A 20980-nucleotide genomic window follows, 5' to 3' on the forward strand; every position below is an offset into this window, starting at 1 on the left:
GCTGCTGCTACTGATGGCATGCTTGTGCATACGGGAGAGATAGGCTACTGGAGGCAGGAGGCTGTAGGCTAGATGACTAGTTGAATAAAAGAGATGAACATGGATGAAAGAAGCCAACGGTTAAAAACAAGAGTAAAAACAATGATTTTGAGTGACTTGGGTCCTGAGATTGTTTTGGAGATTTTTGGATAGATGATTTGGACAGAGAGACCGTGAATAAAACTAGGGATGCCTAATCAAACAATGAAAATAAAACCCGGCTAAAAAAAAGATGGGAACCTAATAAACAAATAAAAACGTGGGCATTACACGTTCCTTACCCCCTCTGAAGACGGTTACCATGAACTTCTCCTTGTTCTCATATGTGGACTTGGAGTCATGGCTCCTAAGCACTCTAGGCACCTCGGAACTGGTAGTGGCCTTCTTAGGGATTGAGGTCTCTTGCACCTCGGGGTCTTTCGCACGAGAAGGGTCTTCAGATATTTCTGGCTCTGTTCCGTCCCATTTCAATCCTGGTACTTCTTCTATACATATCCCAACTGATGCCACAAATTGCACCTCTGGTTGTGCCACTTTAATCTCCATTTCGACATCTAGCACTGCAATCTCCATGGGCACCTCTGGCACTTCAATCTCCGGTGGCACTTCTGGCACTAGATTTTCCTTACGTATCTCGGTTTCCTCTGCCTTATCAGTCACCTTCCTCGGTGGAGGTGTTGGAGGTTTTCCCAACATCGGTTTTGGCACCATAAGTTTTCACGTGGCCTCGGTGCCAATCCAAAGGTTATGTCATTCTTGTGCCAGAGAATTACAACATCGATCGTATCCGCAAGTATGGATACACCATCTGCAGTAGGGAAGTCTATATCGTAGGACTCAAACCCTTCGTGGACCCGACTGCACTTTGTCCTACTCATCGGGTATGATCTTCATTATATGTTTTCCTAGGGATAACAATGGTTGTAGCGGCCTGAAGAGTTTTCCCAGAGCGTCCAATGGGAACGTGCAATCTGCAGGGTGTATTCTACTTGAGGTCATTGAAGGGGTAATCTGCTCGGGTTCTTTGGTTTTGGAGGGAGGCAAAATCATGTGCTTGACGCAAAAATCCATCATTTGCCTTTCAAAATCCACAACCCTTCGTCTCTAACTTTATCCTTGTAAGCTTTACGCTTCTTGTGGGAGTCATGTTTGAACCCTTCCTTCCAACTCATCTTGGACGACACACCTCGAACCCTACCCCCATGCTCAGGAGTACCCAACACCGTACTTAGCACATCTTTCTCCCTCTTAGGCTTGAAAGATCCTTTCTTCTGTGAACTGGATAATTTCTTTATTTTATAGACAATGCCATGCAACTCCTTGTCTTCAAACGATACTTTGCCTTCATCTATGATCTTCGGAATTCTAGCTCTTACCCAGTTCGTTGCTCTCTCTGTCAATTCCTCCATTGGTACCGGAAGCCTCGCCTTGCTCATTTCCTCCTCTTTTGTCCACTGCTCCACCTTTGTTGCGCATCCCGCGGAGCCTAAGCGATGAGGAAATATGTTCTTCTTTGGCCAACTCTGAAAACTTTAGGCTCTTTTCCATTTCTTTTCAGTTGATATCATTTAGAATTTAAAATTTTCATTTGAAGTTGTCATAATTTCAAATTCAAATTCAAATTATTGAAACAAAGTCATATGACAAAATGACTAAAACAACAGTCGTAGATACTGATGAGTTATACAACTTTGTCGTTGATGACTTTGTTAGTTAAAATTATTTAGTATTTAAAAATGTTATTTAAAGTTGTCGTAATATGAAATTCAAATATTATATAGGTCAATCAAACTCAGATGGAGAAATAACCAAAATAAGATAGGTAGATCTCAATAAGTTATACAACTTTGTTTTTGACAATTATTTCATAAAAGTTCATTTAATATGATAAAATTCAATTCGAAGGTTTAACATTTTAAAATTAATTGAAGGAGGTAGACAAAATAGACTTCTCGGCGAGGGAGGAGCAAAAGGCCTGTTACAGGCCAGCCCTTTTGCCCATCCCTCTCCGAGAAGTCCATTATGCCTCCCTCCTTGAATTAATTTCAAAGTATTAAACTTTCGAATCGAATTTTGAAAATGTTGTCAAAAGCAAAGTTGTATAACTAATTGAGATATACCAGTTTTATTTGGGTTATTACTCCATCTGAGTTTAATTGACCTATATAAAATTTGAATTTCAAATTATGACAACTTCAAACAAAATTTATAAATACTAAACGATTTCAACTAAAAAAGTCATTTGCAACAAAATTGTATAAATCATTAATATCTACAATTTTTGTTTTGGTCATTTTTCTATATGACTCTGTATCAATAATTTGAATTTGAATTTCAAATTGTGACAAGTTCAAAAAACATTTTCAAATACTAAATGATTTTAACTAAAGTTTTATCAACAATAAAGTTATATAAGTCATCAATATCTACAACTTTTGTTTTGATCGTCTGCTATATGACTATGTTTCAATAGTTTGAATTTGAATTTCAAATTATAACAACTTCAAACAACATTTTGAAATACTAAATAATTTCAACTGAAAAATTCATCAACAATAAAGTTATATAAAACTTCAATATCTACAACTTTTGTTTTGTTCATTTTGGTATATGACTCTGTTTCAATCATTTGAATTTGCATTTAAATTATGACAATTTCAAACAATATTTTCAAATAGTAAATAATTTTAATTAAAAAAGTTATCAACACCAAAGTTGTATAAATTATCAATATCTACAACTTTTGTTTTCGTCATTTTAGTATATGACTTTGTTTCAATAATTTGAATTTAAATTTTAAATTATGACAACCTGTAAAGAATATTTTCAAATACTAAATGATTTCAACCGAAAAAATCATCAACATCAAAGTTGTATAACTCATCAATATGTATAACTTTTATTTTGGTTATTTTTTATCCGATAAAGTTGTTCACAAAATTTACATATCTCTTATATGGTTTCAAGTATTTAAATCATCACGAAATTACTATAACGTCACATGTTTTGGGCCGGTTTATGACGAAATCGATAAACTATCACGGTATTATGGGTTTTGTATCCATAGTTGTATATCTGTGACGATCTCTGAAAACATCATGAAAATTTCATCAAATTTCGTCACAGATTAAATATATTCTCGTAGTGGCGGAAGTTTATTTTCTATTCTTGGTTTTTAGATGGTTAACAATACATATATAAAAATTTTATTCATAAATTATTTTTTGTTTGAAAATTTTGGTTTGACTTTTTTCATAAAAAAGAAAACAATAAGGCTATTTGAGTCTAGTAGTGGTTTCTACTTAAATAACATTACCTATTGTGCCGTGTACTTGGAGTGTAAGAGTGTCCTCGTCCGGGTATTGAGCGTGTACGTCAATATATAGTGGTGAGTGTACGTACGTGCATATGAATATTTGTAATGTGTACTGTATTTCCGAAAAGCGAAGAATACGGCTGAAAAATGATACCAACTCAACAGAAACGATTCTCAATCGGTCAGGAATTTTTCTTATTTGTGGATGTAATTATTCAGCGTCAATTTCAGTACAACGCTTATATATCTTTTTAAAAAAAAATCAATTTTTATGCATATAACAGCAACGGAATTGGTACCACTCGTACAAAACAACACTAATACTTTGCCACGTTCAGCAGCGATGGTAAGATCTTATATTCTCCTTTTTTTTTTTACGCACATTTACCAAACCCTCAGACAACGTATTTTCTGCGAAAATTTTATATAAAAAAGTTGCTTTAAAATATCATATTAATATATTTTTAATTTTTTAAAATATTTAATAATTAATAATTATTTATGTACTAATGTATTACTACGGTAAATAAATTGCCTTAGAAGTATGTAAGCCGAACGCGGGCTAGGTTGGTCGATCGGAAATTTCTTCCGCAGTTTCCATCCCTTACCCATGCAATGCTCGGCCAGACGGCTAGTATAAATGATATTTTAAATTCAATATATCGAATTGTTAAGTTATCTGTTCTATTATTAATTAATTTCAATGATGTACTTGTACATGCCGTGCATGCATTGACAAATTATATATGGTGTGCTGGCAAGATGGGCACACCGGCATATACAATCCAGCTACGTCGGCCATTCTGCATGAAATTACACATGCCGTACTTAATTGACACTTTACCTACCCAGGTGGCTCTCTATCGTAACGGGCCTATGTTCGTGGAAATTTTGGGCTGACAGATTTTGGGGAAGAAATAATGTATTCTTTGTTTCTTGCACGCAAGTTTCGAATGGACTATAGTGTATACTAAGGTCCTGTTTGTACTATATATATATGTGCCATATATACTAACTATGACAAATATAAAAAAAATCCAAAAATGTATGCATGCATGTACTAGTATGTCTCTTTTTATTGCACCTATATATATCTCTTTCAAATTCATCATATTCTATTAGTAGAAACAAGAAATATGATAATTTTGAGGGTATAAATTTATCAGAATTTCCTGTTTTTAAGCTTTCTATGTGCAGTGATCCTAAATTGTTATCATAAGATTAGAAGTGCATGCATGTACTACCTCCATCTCATATAAGACTTTCTAGCCTTGCTTAAATTCATCAATTGATGAATATATATAACTTTTATATATGTCTAGATTCATTAGCATCCATAGAAATCTATGTAAGACTAGAAAGTCTTACATTACAAAACAGGGGAAATACAAATTATTTTACGGTTTATATAATATAAATCCATCGGTAGGCGTACGATGTATATATTTCATCTATAATGTTTAGGGGTGTGCATTTTTTAACCGAAACCTACAAACCAAACCAAAGTGTTGTTGTTGCTCGGTTTTGATTTCTTTCGAACTTTGCTAATCGGTTTATCCTTTGATTCTCGCACCTTCTGAAAGAGCCAACCCATCCGACAAAACTCTCCCCCTCCCCAAATTTAAAAGCGGACAATCGCAAGACCATGCATGAGTGCGAGGAGATCTGAATTTCACTCGAGCTCTAGTCATCAGCATCAACAAATTCAGAAAGGAGTGAGCTAGCACTCCAAGGGGACCGCACAACCACACACGTGTGACACATAGTGGAGAGGATGGGAGAGGAATGTGGTCTGAGATCCCTGGTAGTGGCAACGCTTGATCTAGTGAAGTCCAGTAATCTCATCCATGGAGGTACGAAGTAGTTCATGGTGACAAAGAAACACTCCACTAGCATATATAGATCCTAGCGATGGGGATGGCTCGCCAAATAGGACATGGATAGATATGTCAATAGGCCTTGTTCCCTAATTATAAACAACTATTACCTACTAGTGATTGCTACAATCTATTAACCAGGAATTAAATGGAACAAAACTCACTTTCATCAGGTTTGGCGGGATGGGGATGATCGTCTACCCCATCATCACCGCTCCCCATGGAGGCCCACTTCAAGTCAACACATGGATGAATATAGGTCCAATAACCCTAGTTTGTTGGCCCACAAAATAAAGGCATAATGGACATGTATGTTAAGAAAATTACTTCATTTCCTAACCCGATAGCTCCCCACTTTTCCAACTACCACTACTCAATTAGATGTCTAGATCCAGATCGAGAGCAGGATTAGGGGACTAGGACCATGCCGTAGCCTACCAGACGGACCAAGATTTGATGTGGCACATCCCGTCTATCGCCAATCACTATGAGACCATAGCATCATCAGCCATGAGGGTATTGTCAAGGACCCCCAGCTCACCACCATCTCACCATGGCTTCATCCTCCATGCCTGTAATAAAATCAGGGCCTCGGGGTTCCACGGAGGATATTACGCATGCAAGGGGCAGGGCGGGCTTGGGGTGGTGGAATATAAACCCCACAAGGATAGGGATGTGGATGTATCCTCACATGGGGAATTCCCTGTGGTCATTCTAGACACCGAGTTCATACTTAGCGAGATTCCTCCTTCGGTTTGAATTGAACTGAACTACTCCTTTGGATTTCTCTATCCCTGTTGTTATTCATGTAAATTGTTTCAGTTTTTATTCCATAATAACCAATATGTTAAAAAAATCGATTAAACCAAACAGAGAAAACCAAATTAACTGTGCCCACCCTTGATCTTGAATTTCTGAGAGCCTTCTATACATGCCGTGGCCAAGGCGGCCGATCAAACAAGGCCTCCAAATTATTAATTAACTACAATACGTAATCAAATGAAAACTCATTAAGTTTACATATAGTGCTTCATGGCAAGATGGTTGCACTGTGAAAGACCGCCATGCTAACCAATTTTTTTTTTAATTTTTTAAATATTTTTAATAAATAATTTTATGATTAAGCCTTGAAGAAAATATTTTAACCGTATGAATATTTTGGTCACACCACCAATATTGACGTGACAATATAACGTTGCTAAGCAAAATGTTTAGCGTGACAAGCTTGTCACGCCACTGACACTAGCGTGGCAATGTTATATTGCCATGCCAGTGACATTAGCATGACAAGTCAGCCATGCCGACTAACTTGCTTGACAACGTTGTCTTGCCATGTCACCAACACTAGTATGGTCAAAAGGTTCATACGGTGAAATATTTTCCTGAAAGATTTAGTACTAAAATTATTTATTAAAAATATTTTAAAAATAAAAAAAAAATCCCGCTCACCATGAGATACATCACATATAATATAAGCTATGACAATGTTATGTCATGAACAATATAATATAATTAATGGATATTACAACTAAGTTACAACAATCATGTGGTTTAAGGACGGTACACAAGCTAGCGGACATCGATCGACCTGCATACATGCAATCAAACGCGAGACGTACACTTATTATTTCATGATAAATTATGCATGCATGCAACTCAACATACACATGCGGAGACTCGTTAATTTTCTTCTGCACAACTAAACTCGAACATTAATTTGTGCGGCGATATATATATATATATATATATATATATATATATATATATATATATATATGAATTAGCAGGTGAATCCGGATGGGTAGTTCTTGCTGCACTTGTTGAGGATGAGGCTGAGGTCGATGGGCAGGTCGAGGTTGACGAGGCCGAGCACGTTGGCCTTCACGGCGGTGCAGAGGCAGACGGCGGCGTCGAGGTCGGCGATCCCCGACAGCAGCGAGCAGCACTCCTCGGGGCCGCCGCCGATCTTGACGCCGATGAGCCCGTTGAGCACGTTGGCGCACACCCTCAGCCGCAGCGCGTCGATCGGGCAGCGGCCGTGGCCACCGTTGTCGCACGGCGGCGGCGGTGCTGTGGCAACGACGGGCGCAGCCGGCGGCTCACCGGCGGGACAGCTGGGTGCGCAGCCTGCGTGGACAACGACGGCGGCGAGCAAGGGGAGGAGGCTTAGGGCATGGATCTTGGAAGCCATCGCTCAGGTGATGAGGTGATCGAGCGAGCTAGCTGTGACGATGCTTTTAGCTTGTGTTGGTTTTGGATGGTTTTTGCTGAATTGGGCAGTCAGGGATCTCCGGGTATTTATAGATGATTGCAAGTGTGCATTGCCGCTAGTTGCATATGCACGATAGGAGTGGTTGGTAGGGTTGATGGGTTGTGCTTGCATGGCCAGTTGTTTGATCGAGGCAGATAAGATACGACAACTCGTATGACGGAAGTAGATTGAGGCCGTCAGTGTAGTTATCTTATCTCCCTCTTTTTCCACGCGCACGTTTCCCAAACTGCTATTACAGTGTATAGAAAAGTTATTTTAAAAAATCATATTAATCTATTTTATATTTTTTTAATAATTTATAATTAATTAATCATATACTAATAAATTACTCCGTTTTTCGCGCCAGATAACTAACCCACCGTCTCACACCTAACGAACGGGGCATGAGTCTTTTTAGCTACGATTATATTATCTATTGATCAATATATATTATTTGTATATATGTTTAGTTTTATTAGTAGTCATATGAATCTGCATAGGCCCTATTCGGCATGCCATGTAAGTTATGTAGATTTTCTTTTTTTCCACGCGTACGCTTTCGAACTACTAAATGGTGTATTTGTTGCAAAAATTTTCTATAGAAAAGTTACTTTAAAAATTATATTAATCTATTTTATTTTTTATAATTAATAATTAATTAATCATGTACTAATTTAATAGTATGTTTTTCGCGCCATGTAACTAACCCTTATCTCCCTCGATGTCAAACACGGCCATGATACTATAAAGTTGAAACCGAGATAGTAAATGATTTCGACCATCGGCACCATAGAACCTATGAGTGTGTTGGCCCATCGCTGCCGGTTCGACGTGAACTGATAATACGTGGGAAACGAAGTGAATCGCTACTCCGGCAGTGTTACGCGGTGTTAGTACCAGTTTGTAGCCAGAACCGGCACATATGAAACAGTACAGATTTTAGCTGTTAAGAGCAGGTACAATATCAGGCTGCAAGCCAGCTATAAACATATTTTAAAGAGATAAAAGGTAAGAGCGAAGAGAGGTGGACTACTAATTTGTAGCCAGCTGCACGTGTATAACATGTGGGGTCATGTATTGATGTTTTGTAGCTAACTATTGTATGCATTGGCTATTAGATTGGCAGTAGATAAATTTATTGAACTTGCTCTAACCGATGGAGATACCCTAGTACTACCAGCCTGTTAGTTGTGTGCTTGAGCCGTCAGTATTACGTACCATCGTCGATTTTATAGCATGAACTGGCACTGATATTGAATGGACGGGATATTCCAGCGGATTGTCCTGGCCATGGCGAATCGAACCGGTAGCGACACCCAGATTTTATATAAAAATTGTACACATCGACATGAGATTACAATTCTGTTGTTTGTAATATTTTTGTTTATGATCATGTAAATTTACATGCCTAAATGTACATTACAAGCCCTCAGATTTATTTGGATAGCTTAGGTTTTAAAATTTTCAAATGACTTCGGATGGAGCTAGACCACACATCAAAATTGTAGATCTTGATAAGATCAACATCTTGTTAGTTGATAACTTTTCCACTTGTAATTTTTACATCCCCAAGTATTTGTTGCAGGAGGAATCATGAAATCTATGGAATTTTCTCGATAAAATTTTGTTGGATGAAAAATCTTTATGGAATTCTTTGGGGAAATTATTGAATGGATGTATATATCAAAGCTTCTGTACGTGTCAGTGGAATTTGTTGGGTATTAAGTAATAAAATGTAGAATGAAGCGATAAAATGCAAATAAAAACAAAATATATGTCATGCAAATCAAAACCAATTTATATATTCCCCCAAAATTAGCATTTACTGCGCTGGAAGCATGGACCGGCAGTGATACACAATAATAACACTGGCAGCTAGACAAACCGGCAGTGATGTACACTCGACCAGTAACTACATAAAGATTGTTAATACCTACTCAAACTCGACTAGGATTGCCTGGAAGAATACTAAGATTATCACTTATAATGCCTCCAACACTATTAGATACTAATACATGACAATATTATGTTTTCATTTTGGATTTATTTTTTGCCTCCAGTGCTAAGTGAGTTGAGTTAAAATTTATATGCATACATCTTTACAGCATTTAGGAGCTCAACTAATTGGCCCAGATTAATCTAGTCTATCTAACTATGTTGATCTTTTAATGATAATTAATGCTAAGTTAGCAACCAGTAAGCGATCAAGTAGTACTGTACCAAATATTATCTAAAAGTCAAGTATTTATGACCACAGACAGAGAGTGGGATTGACACTCTAGATCAAGTACTACTCAATAATTATTAATTGGCCATTGATTTTTATTACTTCCAAATTTCGGATAATATATATATCTATAGAGTAAAATTAGACCATAACTGAGTATTTATTAATTTGAATGTTGGATTTATTAAATCATAAAGATTAAATTACATTTTACTCCACGCTTTATTACCTAACTTTCACTTTGCTGCACTCTTAATCTTCTTTTTTTTTTTTACTTTGACCAGGCAAATCTATCATTGTTATAGTTTGTACTATCCTGAAATATTTTTTAGCACACAACAACGACCTCGAACACGTCGACTCCAGTACACCGACAAACTTCCATTTACGTGCGGTCAATATATTTGCCAAAAGAGATGTTAGATATGACTATAAAAGTTGTTTGAAATGTTCTAAATTGTGTATCAATAATAAATTTAACTGGCTCAAAGTGAAACATAGGTTTAAGTGGGATCCAAAGTAAAACGCGGGTAATTTATTAATTCAGGAATTAAGAATTAGGAAGTCATAAGAAAAACTATATTTATGACTCACAACTGGGTACAATTATACATCTATTAATACGGCATTAATAGTCATGGGGAAAATATACGGCATTAATTGAGAGTCTAAACAGGAACGTACAATTGACGTCTGTTTTCTAAATTTGATAAATTCACCTATACTAGGGTGGAGAATTTCCGCCAAAATCTGATAGATATGGATGTATATGATTTTTTTACGTTGATATGGGAATTTGCAGCTTTTCTGATTGATATGGAAAATTGTAGACTTCTACATTTTGGAACTTCTAGACTCCAATTACTAAACATATAAAGAAGTACATGTAGCTCAATATATGCTACATTTGATACTATAACTTACTTAAGATTTATCCTAAATCAAGCATCTTTAATTTTAATCAAATTTATAGAAAAATAAAGCAATATTTTCAACCCAAATTAATATACTATAAAATATATTCAATGGTGGATGTAATCAAACTTATTTGATGTTGTTCTTATAAACTCTGTTAAACATAATATATTTGAGTTAGAATAAAACTAATGGACTATCTTATTTTGTTGACATTTTTGAAATGCCACCAAAATAAAAAACCGAAAATAATTACATCCATCATAGAGTCAGGGACAATGATATATAATGATGTTTTTTTTTTGTACAAAACCGTAAGTGTTTGGAGAAATAAACGAACAAAAATTATGAGTATTTATAGCTAATAGGAGATTTTACCAAATTGTAAGAAAAAAGTAACGAAAAAAGGGAGGATTTATAGCTTACAGCCAACGATTGCAAAAACAATAACAAAACAAAGAGAAAATTCCCTACATACAACTGAAAATATGCTCAATCCCTTTAATACCCCTGAATTTTACCTCCCTTATATAGCCCTGAGTTTTCATTCTGATCCCCTTCGTACCCATCTCCGTTAGTTGACAGTTAAATATTTTAAAATGACTATATTACCCCTCCTATACATATGTGCTACCTATCCAATAAATTTTCATATGAAAATATTAACTTATACTAAAATACAAGTGATATAATCATTTAATGTCAAACTTAAATAATAAAACTTATTTTTTAAAAAAATATGATTAAATCCATACATTAGTTTCACCAAAAAAAATTAAGCACTAAAACTAAATGTTGTTTAGGTTTTAATTTTTGGGAAGTTATACGAAATTAATCAAATTTGATCTGAAATTTATTTAAATATTTTAAATATTTTTTATAAACTAATTACATCCTCTTTGTTTTTTTGCAACAAATCTTTTTTCACTACATATTTGTTGAAAAGTAATTTTCAAATTTGATGCAAAATTTTTTACAATAAATCTTTTTTATTTTAATGAAATAATGGTTTATTTCTAAAAATCGTAACAACTATTTAGTAATTTATTCCTTATTGGTTTTTACAACTCAAATAATTTACACATAAAAAATTTCTAGCTTTTAGCAATATACCAAAAACAATAAAGTAATTTTAACAAAAACTAATGGTCAAACTAATGGTTAACTAACATAATGGGTACATAAGGAATTCAAATAAACACTTAGGAGTATATAAGAGACCAAGCAAATTTTAGGGAGGTGGAAGAGATTGGATGAAATTATAGGGGTATATAGGGAATTTGCCCAAAACAAAAGGCTAAGATAGCGAAAACAGCTCTGAACGAACAAAACTTACAAGTATTTAGAATTTGCCCAAAACAAAAGGCTAAGATAGCGAAAAGAGCGCATACAATTTTTGAACGAAAAAAACTTATGACTATTTAGAGCATATTTACAGGAGATAAGTAAAAAAATTAATATCAGAGCCAGGTTTCGATCCTGGGACCTGTGGGTTATGGGCCCACCACGCTTCCGCTGCGCCACTCTGATTTTGTTATTCTGTAGTAATGACCTTGATTACTAATATATTTGACGTGCTGTTGTGTGGGCTCCCGAGGTAACTACTCACTCCGTTAAAAAAAAATCAAATAATAGATAAAATAAATCTGAACAGAGATATATCTAAATTTATAATGCTACAATATATCATATCTAGTATTAGATTAGTTTTTTTTCGCATACGAGAGAGGCCCATGTGTGAGTAAAATGCTCAACTTAGGAAAACGAAAACATGAGTGATCTTCTAGCCATGTGACACTTTAGAATTACTAGAAGATAGGACGCGCCCATGTCAGTCACGTATGAAGTCCCATATTTATAGATAAATATAGACATAATAAACTACGAAACATATGGAGTCCCATATTTATAGATAAATATAGACATCATGATTTTATAGGTTGTTATTGGTATTATATATTTGAATCAAGATGTATAAATTAAGGAACGAGTGAAGACTGCAGCAAAGTATACACGAGTAATAAAAACATCACCAAAAGGTCATAAAAAAAGATATAAACAGTATTGGAACGTGGTACACTATCGTGGTAAGTTGTAGATGCATGTGTGGCTTGCTATGGTGCTCTATATCCGTAGGTAGAATATGAGTATAAGCGATCTAAATTAGAGTGACATATTTAGAGAGTAAATTATATGTAGACATGTATAACAGTATGTACCGTTTAGCCTACATACATACGCATCTTAAATAGTTATAACCATACTGGAAAAATAGTTGCTTAGATTTAGTATGACAGAGTAGAATAATTAGTTTAGTTCGAGGTGAAATAATTAAGAGGTGAACATTTCACTAATATAAATGGTTGTAGCGGTTGTGCACTGAATATGACACCCACCATTGCATCGAATAAAAATCAATCCATGGAGAATGAATCGAACTCATAATTTTTGTTTTTAGCTGTGGTTAGGTCAGTCTCAATGTATGTTTTATGGGGATATCATGCATATTAAATAGGGTATCATATCAGTAAAATTACTGACCTAGTAGAGTCATTAAATGAGGAAGTTTCATAAGATAAGAGAGGAGTTTTATCCCCATAAAACTCATCTAGCTCGGTTACCTAGTTTACAGTTGATAACTATATATATTGAGACTGGCACCAACAGAATAATAGATCGACATCGGTTTTACCTATAATAAGATATGCTGATGTATATCTTGTTTCATTTAGTTTGCTGGATCTATTGGGCGTAATGTGTTTTAGAGCAAACCTAACCATCCTAAAATTAGATGATGTTAGGGAAAAAATGGGTTCGACAAATCATCTATCTTATCATCACCCAAAAATAAAACATCATCCATATTGAAAAGGGGAACTCCAAATATGGATGTTCTCTCTCTTCCCTCCATATCTTAACATGACAACATCCAATCACAAGAGTAGAGACTAATAACAATATGAAAGGATGTGGTTGAAAACTATTAATAAAATATATATGGATGATGTAATATGGATACCATATTAGAGTGATATATGATATAAATAGATAATCTATTTTGGATGGTCGTCAAAATGGTAATATGGATGATAAAATTTGGATAAGCTGTTGAAAACACTCTAACCTTTGGTGGGTTTGAACTCTTGTTGGCAGAAATCCCTCAGAGAGTAGAGGTAGAAGGTGTTGGGCGTGAGGCGAGGAGGGCAGGCAGGTGAACCTCTGCCTCCGCCCGCCATCGATCTGCACCGATGTGTGCACCGATGTGTTGTGTAGTGGATTGCTTGGGAACTACTAAGCGCTACATCGTGACTAGTTGTTATAAAAGTAGTCTTCGAGCATACTATAAAACATGTAGTGGGCTGTGAATAATCAAGATGAATTTTCCCCTCGATCTATAGGAGAGATATCTTTGTACCCATCGGTGTTATAGATTACGAAAGTGCATGGTCATGCCAAAGGTGATCAAGGAGTCTATCATAAGTTAAGTAATCTATTACACGATCGAGTGAATTATTGAAATATTGAACGAATGACATATATATAGCGTTGAGCATACTCGATATCGAGAGTCGAAAGGATTAATATAAAGATACACTATAGATTTAGTCGATGTGATCTTTATATTTGCTCGGTGGATCAATATATTCTGGTAGGAGACGTTGTTGGCACGTGGACCGAAAAGGAGTTTTCGGGTTACAACTGAGTATTCATGAACCTCTGAGTTACACACTTAATGGATTGGAATACGCGAATTAGATGTTCATCCAATACGGGTTTAGTTCGGGTAGAGATCCAAGTAGGACTCCTATGGAGCTTCGAGGCCTTATTTCAGGTCTTATATATATACAAGGGCGAGGAGGCTAGTTCGTCACGTGAGAAAACACTAGCCATCCTCCTTCCAAGCCAAGCTCTAGCCACACTCAAATGCTAGCACACTAGTATATTCCTTTCCTTCCCTGGACGTGTTGATACCACTAAAACCACTACTAAATTACGGTGTTAATTGGCAAAGTTGCACCGTGCGGTGCATACATGTGGAGAAGGTTAATCGACAGCGATCGACTACTTTCTTTATATTGACGGACGTTAGATCGCCGATACTACTTCAACTATTTAGCACCTTCTTCCATTGCACGGTGTGTCATGTGGCAACGACGAGTCACGATCCTTTCTGGTTACGTGGTAGAAATTTTTATTTTACACTATTATAGTCTACATGTATCCCTACATTAACACATCTACACACATTGGCTTGGATGATGCGAAAATTGCAGTATGCTCCACACATTGGGTGGAATATATGTTCTTTTTTCATAGGGAATGTTTTATTTGGTAAGTGCTATAAGTTCAACCAATGTCACGTGCTCCAAAAAAATAATCATATGTTTTTTCATTAATTTGTGTATACTCAATCTATCCCAAAATATGAATATTTATTGGACTTTTAATAGAGATTAAGCTTAAAACAAGACTTTGCTACTCCTGATGAACAAATTAGTATGGCATCGAGTCAAAAATGAATGACTCTGGGAGAGTATACGAGGGTAGGATGGGAAGTGATTATAATAATAAAAAAGCAACAAGACATGTAGTAGTATTAACAGTGACATAAACAATTATATTTTGGGAGTCATACAAATTCATATATTTTGGCCGGAGTGCGGACATGTGTTATTCACTGACATTTTGGACCCATGCAGAAATTGTCTCACGAGCATTAGATGTAGTCAGTTCAAACGTATTTCTCCAAAATATTTTTAGCAATTTGATTTGTCTGATCGGTACGTAGATGATGCTTCATTTGAGTTTTATGGTATGTTTGATTAATTGATTTATCTTATTAGGTGAGAACGCTTTCCCATGTGTTAAATGGTAGGTTTATTTTTTATATAGAAGTTTCTTAGGAAAACAAATTGAATCAAATTATTGAGTTTGTAATAATTAGTACTCAATTAATAATGTACTCATCTGGTTCCACGTGAAGCGTAAAATGAGCTACCTGCATTTAACCCTTGTGTATTCCTTTCTGCGCACGCCATGGAGTTTCAACTGGAACCGCCTCCGTTTATACAATTTGAGAAAATGTCTAAATTAAAGGTGATATATGTTTTGACATGTCCCTAGATAAAAATTTGAACAACATGGAAAATTTTGAAACGAATATTTGGATTTTTTACACATGTAACCGTTCATCGACCGATAAGATTCATTCCTCACAACACATGGATATTTTACTAGTCTAAGATAAGCTTTCAACTTAGCAGCAGTTCATTCTTACCCCTCAAATAGCTGTAACAAAATCACACAGTACAGAAAGTCTCATTGTTTGAAACAAAAATAACTAAAACCTATTTTTCGAATTTGCCTAAATTTATCCATATATCATTATATATGTTTTATATACGTGTCTAGATACATTAACAGACAAATAAATCTAGATAAGCCTAAAAAGTTTTATAATATAGAACAAAGGTAATATATATCAAACTATTTTTATTAAATTTATTTTAATATATAAGATATTAATGATACCTCTCATTTCATAATGTAAGAAAGTTTAACTTTTTGCTTGTAATGTTTGGCCATTTATCTTATTCGAAAATTATGAAAATATCATTTATTTTGCTTGTGACTACTTTATTATCAAAAGAACTTTAAGCATGACTTATTATTTTTTATATTTATACTAAATTTTTAAATAAAATGAATGTTCAAACCTTTATATATATATATATATATATTACGTTATGGAGGTACTAGTATTTTTTTAATAAAATAACGTTACCTAGACGAGCAATATGCGAATGGTAGAGTAAAAGAAAAGAGTGGCAACGGGAGGGAGTCATCGCTGCCTGCCAGTCACCACCTTCGTTTCTTCCTCCCTCTCTCCTCGCCCGCCGCCACCCAGCCGCCGCCTCCCTCCCCGGAACCCTAGCGGCCGGCCGCCATGAAGGGCCCGGGCCTCTTCTCCGACATCGGCAAGAAGGCCAAGGGTACGTCTCCCCCCCCTGTTCTTGATCCCCCATCTGTTCCTGCCTCCGCCGCGCGCTCGCTGATATTGATCCTGGGTTCGGGGTGATCCGCAGATCTGCTCACCAAGGACTACACCTGCGACCAGAAGGTCACCGTCTCCACCCTCACCACCTCCGGCCTGGTAAGCCCCCCTCCGATTGACGCCGTGCTCTGGCTGGCCTCGGTCTCCTATGGTTTGATTTGATGCTGCTTGCGTATTCAGCTTCTCGGATTACATTCTAGGGTTGTAGGAATTGCTTAGACTGTGGGACGGGTGGTGTCTAATGTACCTGTGTGCTCTGCTGATGCTGCATTGCTGCTTGCGCACGGTTCACTCTTGTTGTTTAAGTGTGAGTTCGCGAGATGTGAGCCATGTGGTACTGTTTCGGATGAGGCGCATTGTGCGTTGGCTGTGCAGTGGATGCTTGGGTATCTTTTTTCGAAGATTGTGACTCCGTCCTCTGATTATGAGTTTTTGTTGCTTCAGCGCTTATATTTTTCATTTTATCTGTGACGCGATTTAACTTTCAGAAACCTGTCACGGCACACGGCAGTTTAGTCATTCTGTAGCCACTGAAGAAGTCGACTACTTCGCTTTTTTTTTTTCTCCTGTATGTTAAGTTTCTATGATTGTTGCATCAAAATGGTACTCTGCGGCTGCATTAACATGTTTTATTGTAATTTCCATGCAAGGGTGCTCCTATTAGACTGTCCTTCATTCAGTTATAATTTTGTGTAGAGAAATATTCTATTGGTGAAATATCAAAAGGTCGCTGAACTAAACTTATGCTTACTGATTCATTTTAAGAAAATGAGAAACTCTTCTATTATGGTAATGTCTTCTGTAATTGTTCTTTCTCTTCTATATGGGGTTTTGTACTGCCAAGCAATAGTCATTTTTGTACTTGTCTTATAAATGAGTTTAACATCACCTAGAAATCGTATAATTTATTTCTTGTTTCGCTTTTTGTTTTTGTTAAGTGCTATATGATCATCTGATAGTATAGCTTCTAAGTTATGTTGTTAATTCTTATCAAGACCTTGATTGCTGCCCCTTAAAATAGCTTCTGCAGAAGGGAGCTGGCTTCTGTAGGAAGGTAGAACGTGAAAAAAGGAAACAGCTCAATGGATATTGGAAAACTGATTAGATTTAGGCTGTTGTACTTGCATGTGATTTCTATTTGGTGAAATAAGATAAGAACGTGAAGCTATGTTTGGAGCCTTATGTTATCTACATGTCTTTACTTATATCATTGTTTGAATGTTTGGTCAAGTCATGCATGCAGCTTTCTTACAAGAGCCTTATCAGTATGTTCTGTTTCACCATTATGGCTCATCATTCTGCCATTGTTTCTATCAGTTCCCAAGAACATGCTAGACCTTGACTCCACTCCTTCACCTTGTCATCTCCAAAACTCTCTTTGTTATGATGGATGGACGGAGATGAGGTAATCCCTGAATAGGGAAGTCGTTAGGAAGGTGCAAGTTGGATGTCTCATCCCAGGCTTCACATATAGAATAGCTAACTGCAAACGAGTCATCTGTGTCAAAGGAAGTGAATTGAGCTGTTGTATGTATTGTTGATGCTCTAGACTTTTAAATCCTTCTGACTGCAATTCGTCTTGCTTTCCTTTTGCCCTACTTGAATAACATAATGTGGTTCAGCAAGCAACTGATCATGACAACTTTAATTATATGCATCCATGAACTTGTACTCTGATTGGCTTCAGAAGTTTATTGTGTTAGATGCTATTTGTAGAACATGGTATGAAACTTGTGCTTGCTTGCAAATCTTTGCTTTCTGCGAGAGCTAATACTGTGCACATTGGCTCTATCTTTGGATTGAATTATGCTAATTCAGTTGTTTGTGGTGTTAGATGCTATTTATGGAACATGAACATGATATGTAACTACTATGTTCCACCAAGTTGCTTTGTTTCCTTGCTACTATTTGCACCAAATTGCTTGATGGGGAATCTTCAAAGTTCTGTGTTTTGCTTTAAGAAATTTCTTTGAATCGCTCTAAGCCACATAAAGATAGTATGTAATGCATTTGAACCTGAAATGGTTATTTTCCTTTTGGCTTCATCAATGCTGAGATATTCGACTTATAAGTTGTTATCTGAAATTACTACTTTAGAGTTTATTTTCATTGGTCTCATGCCAAGTTTGCTTGTTTTCAATTAGAGAATAGATGATTGAGTAATGAATTTTGTTTTTGACTTTTCAGACTCTCACCTCCTCAGCTGTGAAGAAAGGAGGACTTTATTCTCTTGATGTCAACTCAGTGTACAAGTATAAAAATAGCGTCATTGATGTCAAAGTGGACACAGAATCAAATGTTAGTTATTTGGAGTTTTGAGCTTATTACTCTTTGCCCTGATATGGTCTTTGCCCTGATATGGTATGTTGCTAGCTTTAATACTTAATATTATTTAATTATGCAGATATCTACTACTTTGACTGTATTGGAAGCCCTGCCTTCCACAAAACTTGTGACTTCCATTAAGCTACCTGACTACAATGCTGGAAAGGTGATTACTTTCTTGTGTCTACCTTGTGATGTTGAAGTGGTTCATAAGCTAACTGCTGACATTTCCTCACAGGTGGAGTTGCAATACTTCCATGATAATGCAAGTTTCGCTACTGTGGTTGGCATGAAGCCCTCTCCACTGGTTGAGTTTTCTGGTACCGTAGGTGGACATGGAATTGCCTTTGGGGCAGAAGGTGGGTATGACACAGCTACTGGCAAATTCACAAAGTACAGTGCTGGGTTTGGTGTAACCAAACCTGAATACCATGCTGCATTCATTCTGTAAGTTATTCATTCTTCCGGTGTTACTGTTAGTTCCAAACACAAACTATTCTGTAGTTGTAAGTTTGGCGAACCATTGCTTAGAACAATCTTGTGCAGGGCTGACAAAGGTGACACCATCAAAGTGTCCGGTTTGTATCACTTTGACGAAAAACAGAAGGCCGCAGCTGTAGCTGAGCTAACCCGGAAGCTGTCCACCAATGAGAACACGCTAACTGTTGGTGGCCTCTACACAGTTGATGATCAGACGATTGTGAAGGCGAGGCTGAACAACACTGGAAAGCTTGCCACCCTCTTTCAGCACACAGTTAAGCCGAAGACGCTTCTGACAATCTCCGGTGAATTCGACACGAAAGCCTTAGATAGACCTCCCAAGTTCGGGCTGGCTCTTGCTCTCAAACCCTGATCAGGTCGTCTGTGGTTGGAAAGTGATTAAAAGGATGAATCTTTCGGTGTTTATGCATTGCCAGGGGAAAATAATATTTTTGTGAACATTATGTTAATCTCTTGCTGTTTTGGCCCTCCATGGAGTCTCTAACCATTGGGACTGTTTAGGCCCATTTTTTTGACCATCTATTTGCTGATGAAGGAATCAGGCATCATCATGCTATTGGTAGGTATAGTTGTTTGTTACTTGTCAGGCTATCTGCCCGCTTTGAGTAGGTATCAATGTAGTCTGTTTTGCAGAAACATAGCGCATCAAAGAATCTGTTTTGCACAATCACGTGTTATTGTTAAATCGTGATTACGCACCATTTTGATCATTTGGAGTTAGCATTGTGCTTTTTACCTTTTTCATCATCAATACAGCGTTCTCTCTCTGCATTTTTATTTTCGGTGTTGATGATCTGGTAATTTACTGCTCTAAAATGATTTGCTTATGGGAACAAAAAAAATCTGGAATCATCCTAGTGATAAAGCAAGAGAAAGAATCTGTCCATTCAGAAAATGACCAAAGGCAAAGAACCCCATTCCATGAGCGTTTGACATTCGGTGAGTGACCATGTAAATGTACTGAAAAGCACACGAAGCAAAAGAGAGATACCAACTTAACACTGAAGTGCCACCTGCATTACGCGGCAACAAAGTATATTATTCTGTCATTGAACGGCAAAATTGTCAGATTATTAACCATGGTTTCTGTTACCGCGGTTAGTGGTCTTATCGTGCAGGTGCGGTACCGTCGTGGTTTTAAGTTTAAATTTAAGAAAAATTTAAAATTTTTGAGAAAATATAATGAAAAAATATATGTTGTATTTGTTGATATATAGTATAGATTTGTCAAAGAAATTTATGAAAAATTGTGTATTTTTAGCGTAATTAAAAATCATAACCGAAAATTTCGAAGGAAAAAAATTAAAAAATAGCCTTTTGCAAATAATATTTCGTAAGAAGATGGTTAATAAAATTTTGTTTTGAGTCATTATTAATTTGCACTAGATACACATTGTAATGTTAAAATACAAATATACAATGATAGATATAGGAAAAATATGTATAGAGAAAAATTATTTGTGTATGTTACTAC

At 36.2% G+C, this 20980-nt stretch overlaps 2 protein-coding genes and 1 non-coding gene across 3 annotated transcripts; 1 reads left to right on the top strand and 2 right to left on the bottom strand.

Annotated features, from left to right (window-relative positions):
* Positions 1-7012: 7012 nt before the first annotated feature.
* On the bottom strand, positions 7013-7464 carry LOC121055577 (putative lipid-binding protein AIR1B). The gene has a single exon (XM_040528386.1). The coding sequence runs from the start codon at positions 7421-7423 to the stop codon at positions 7013-7015; it is 411 nt and encodes a 136-aa protein (XP_040384320.1). The 5' UTR covers positions 7424-7464.
* Positions 7465-12083: 4619 nt separating this feature from the next.
* TRNAM-CAU lies at positions 12084-12155 on the bottom strand. Its single transcript has one exon. It is a non-coding gene; the product is annotated as a tRNA-Met (tRNA).
* A 4308-nt stretch (positions 12156-16463) lies between these two features.
* Positions 16464-20271, top strand: LOC102710156 (mitochondrial outer membrane protein porin 5-like). Its single transcript, XM_006662222.3, has 6 exons — positions 16464-16618; positions 16712-16779; positions 18868-18978; positions 19085-19171; positions 19244-19452; positions 19552-20271. The coding sequence occupies exons 1-6, from the start codon at positions 16573-16575 to the stop codon at positions 19856-19858; spliced, it is 828 nt and encodes a 275-aa protein (XP_006662285.1). The 5' UTR covers positions 16464-16572; the 3' UTR covers positions 19859-20271.
* Positions 20272-20980: the final 709 nt, after the last annotated feature.

This window comes from Oryza brachyantha, chromosome 10 (genome assembly GCF_000231095.2).
Source record: "Oryza brachyantha chromosome 10, ObraRS2, whole genome shotgun sequence".
Classification (NCBI taxonomy): domain Eukaryota; kingdom Viridiplantae; phylum Streptophyta; class Magnoliopsida; order Poales; family Poaceae; genus Oryza; species Oryza brachyantha.

Excerpts from the sequence above, each read along its gene's own strand:
- LOC121055577 (XM_040528386.1), bottom strand. The coding sequence starts at position 7,423 with ATGGCTTCCAAGATCCATGCCCTAAGCCTCCTCCCCTTGCTCGCCGCC.
- LOC102710156 (XM_006662222.3), top strand. The coding sequence starts at position 16,573 with ATGAAGGGCCCGGGCCTCTTCTCCGACATCGGCAAGAAGGCCAAGG. Across the intron at positions 16,619-16,711 it reads CATCGGCAAGAAGGCCAAGG|ATCTGCTCACCAAGGACTAC; the intron begins GTACGTCTCCCC and ends GGTGATCCGCAG. Across the intron at positions 18,979-19,084 it reads AAGTGGACACAGAATCAAAT|ATATCTACTACTTTGACTGT; the intron begins GTTAGTTATTTG and ends TTAATTATGCAG.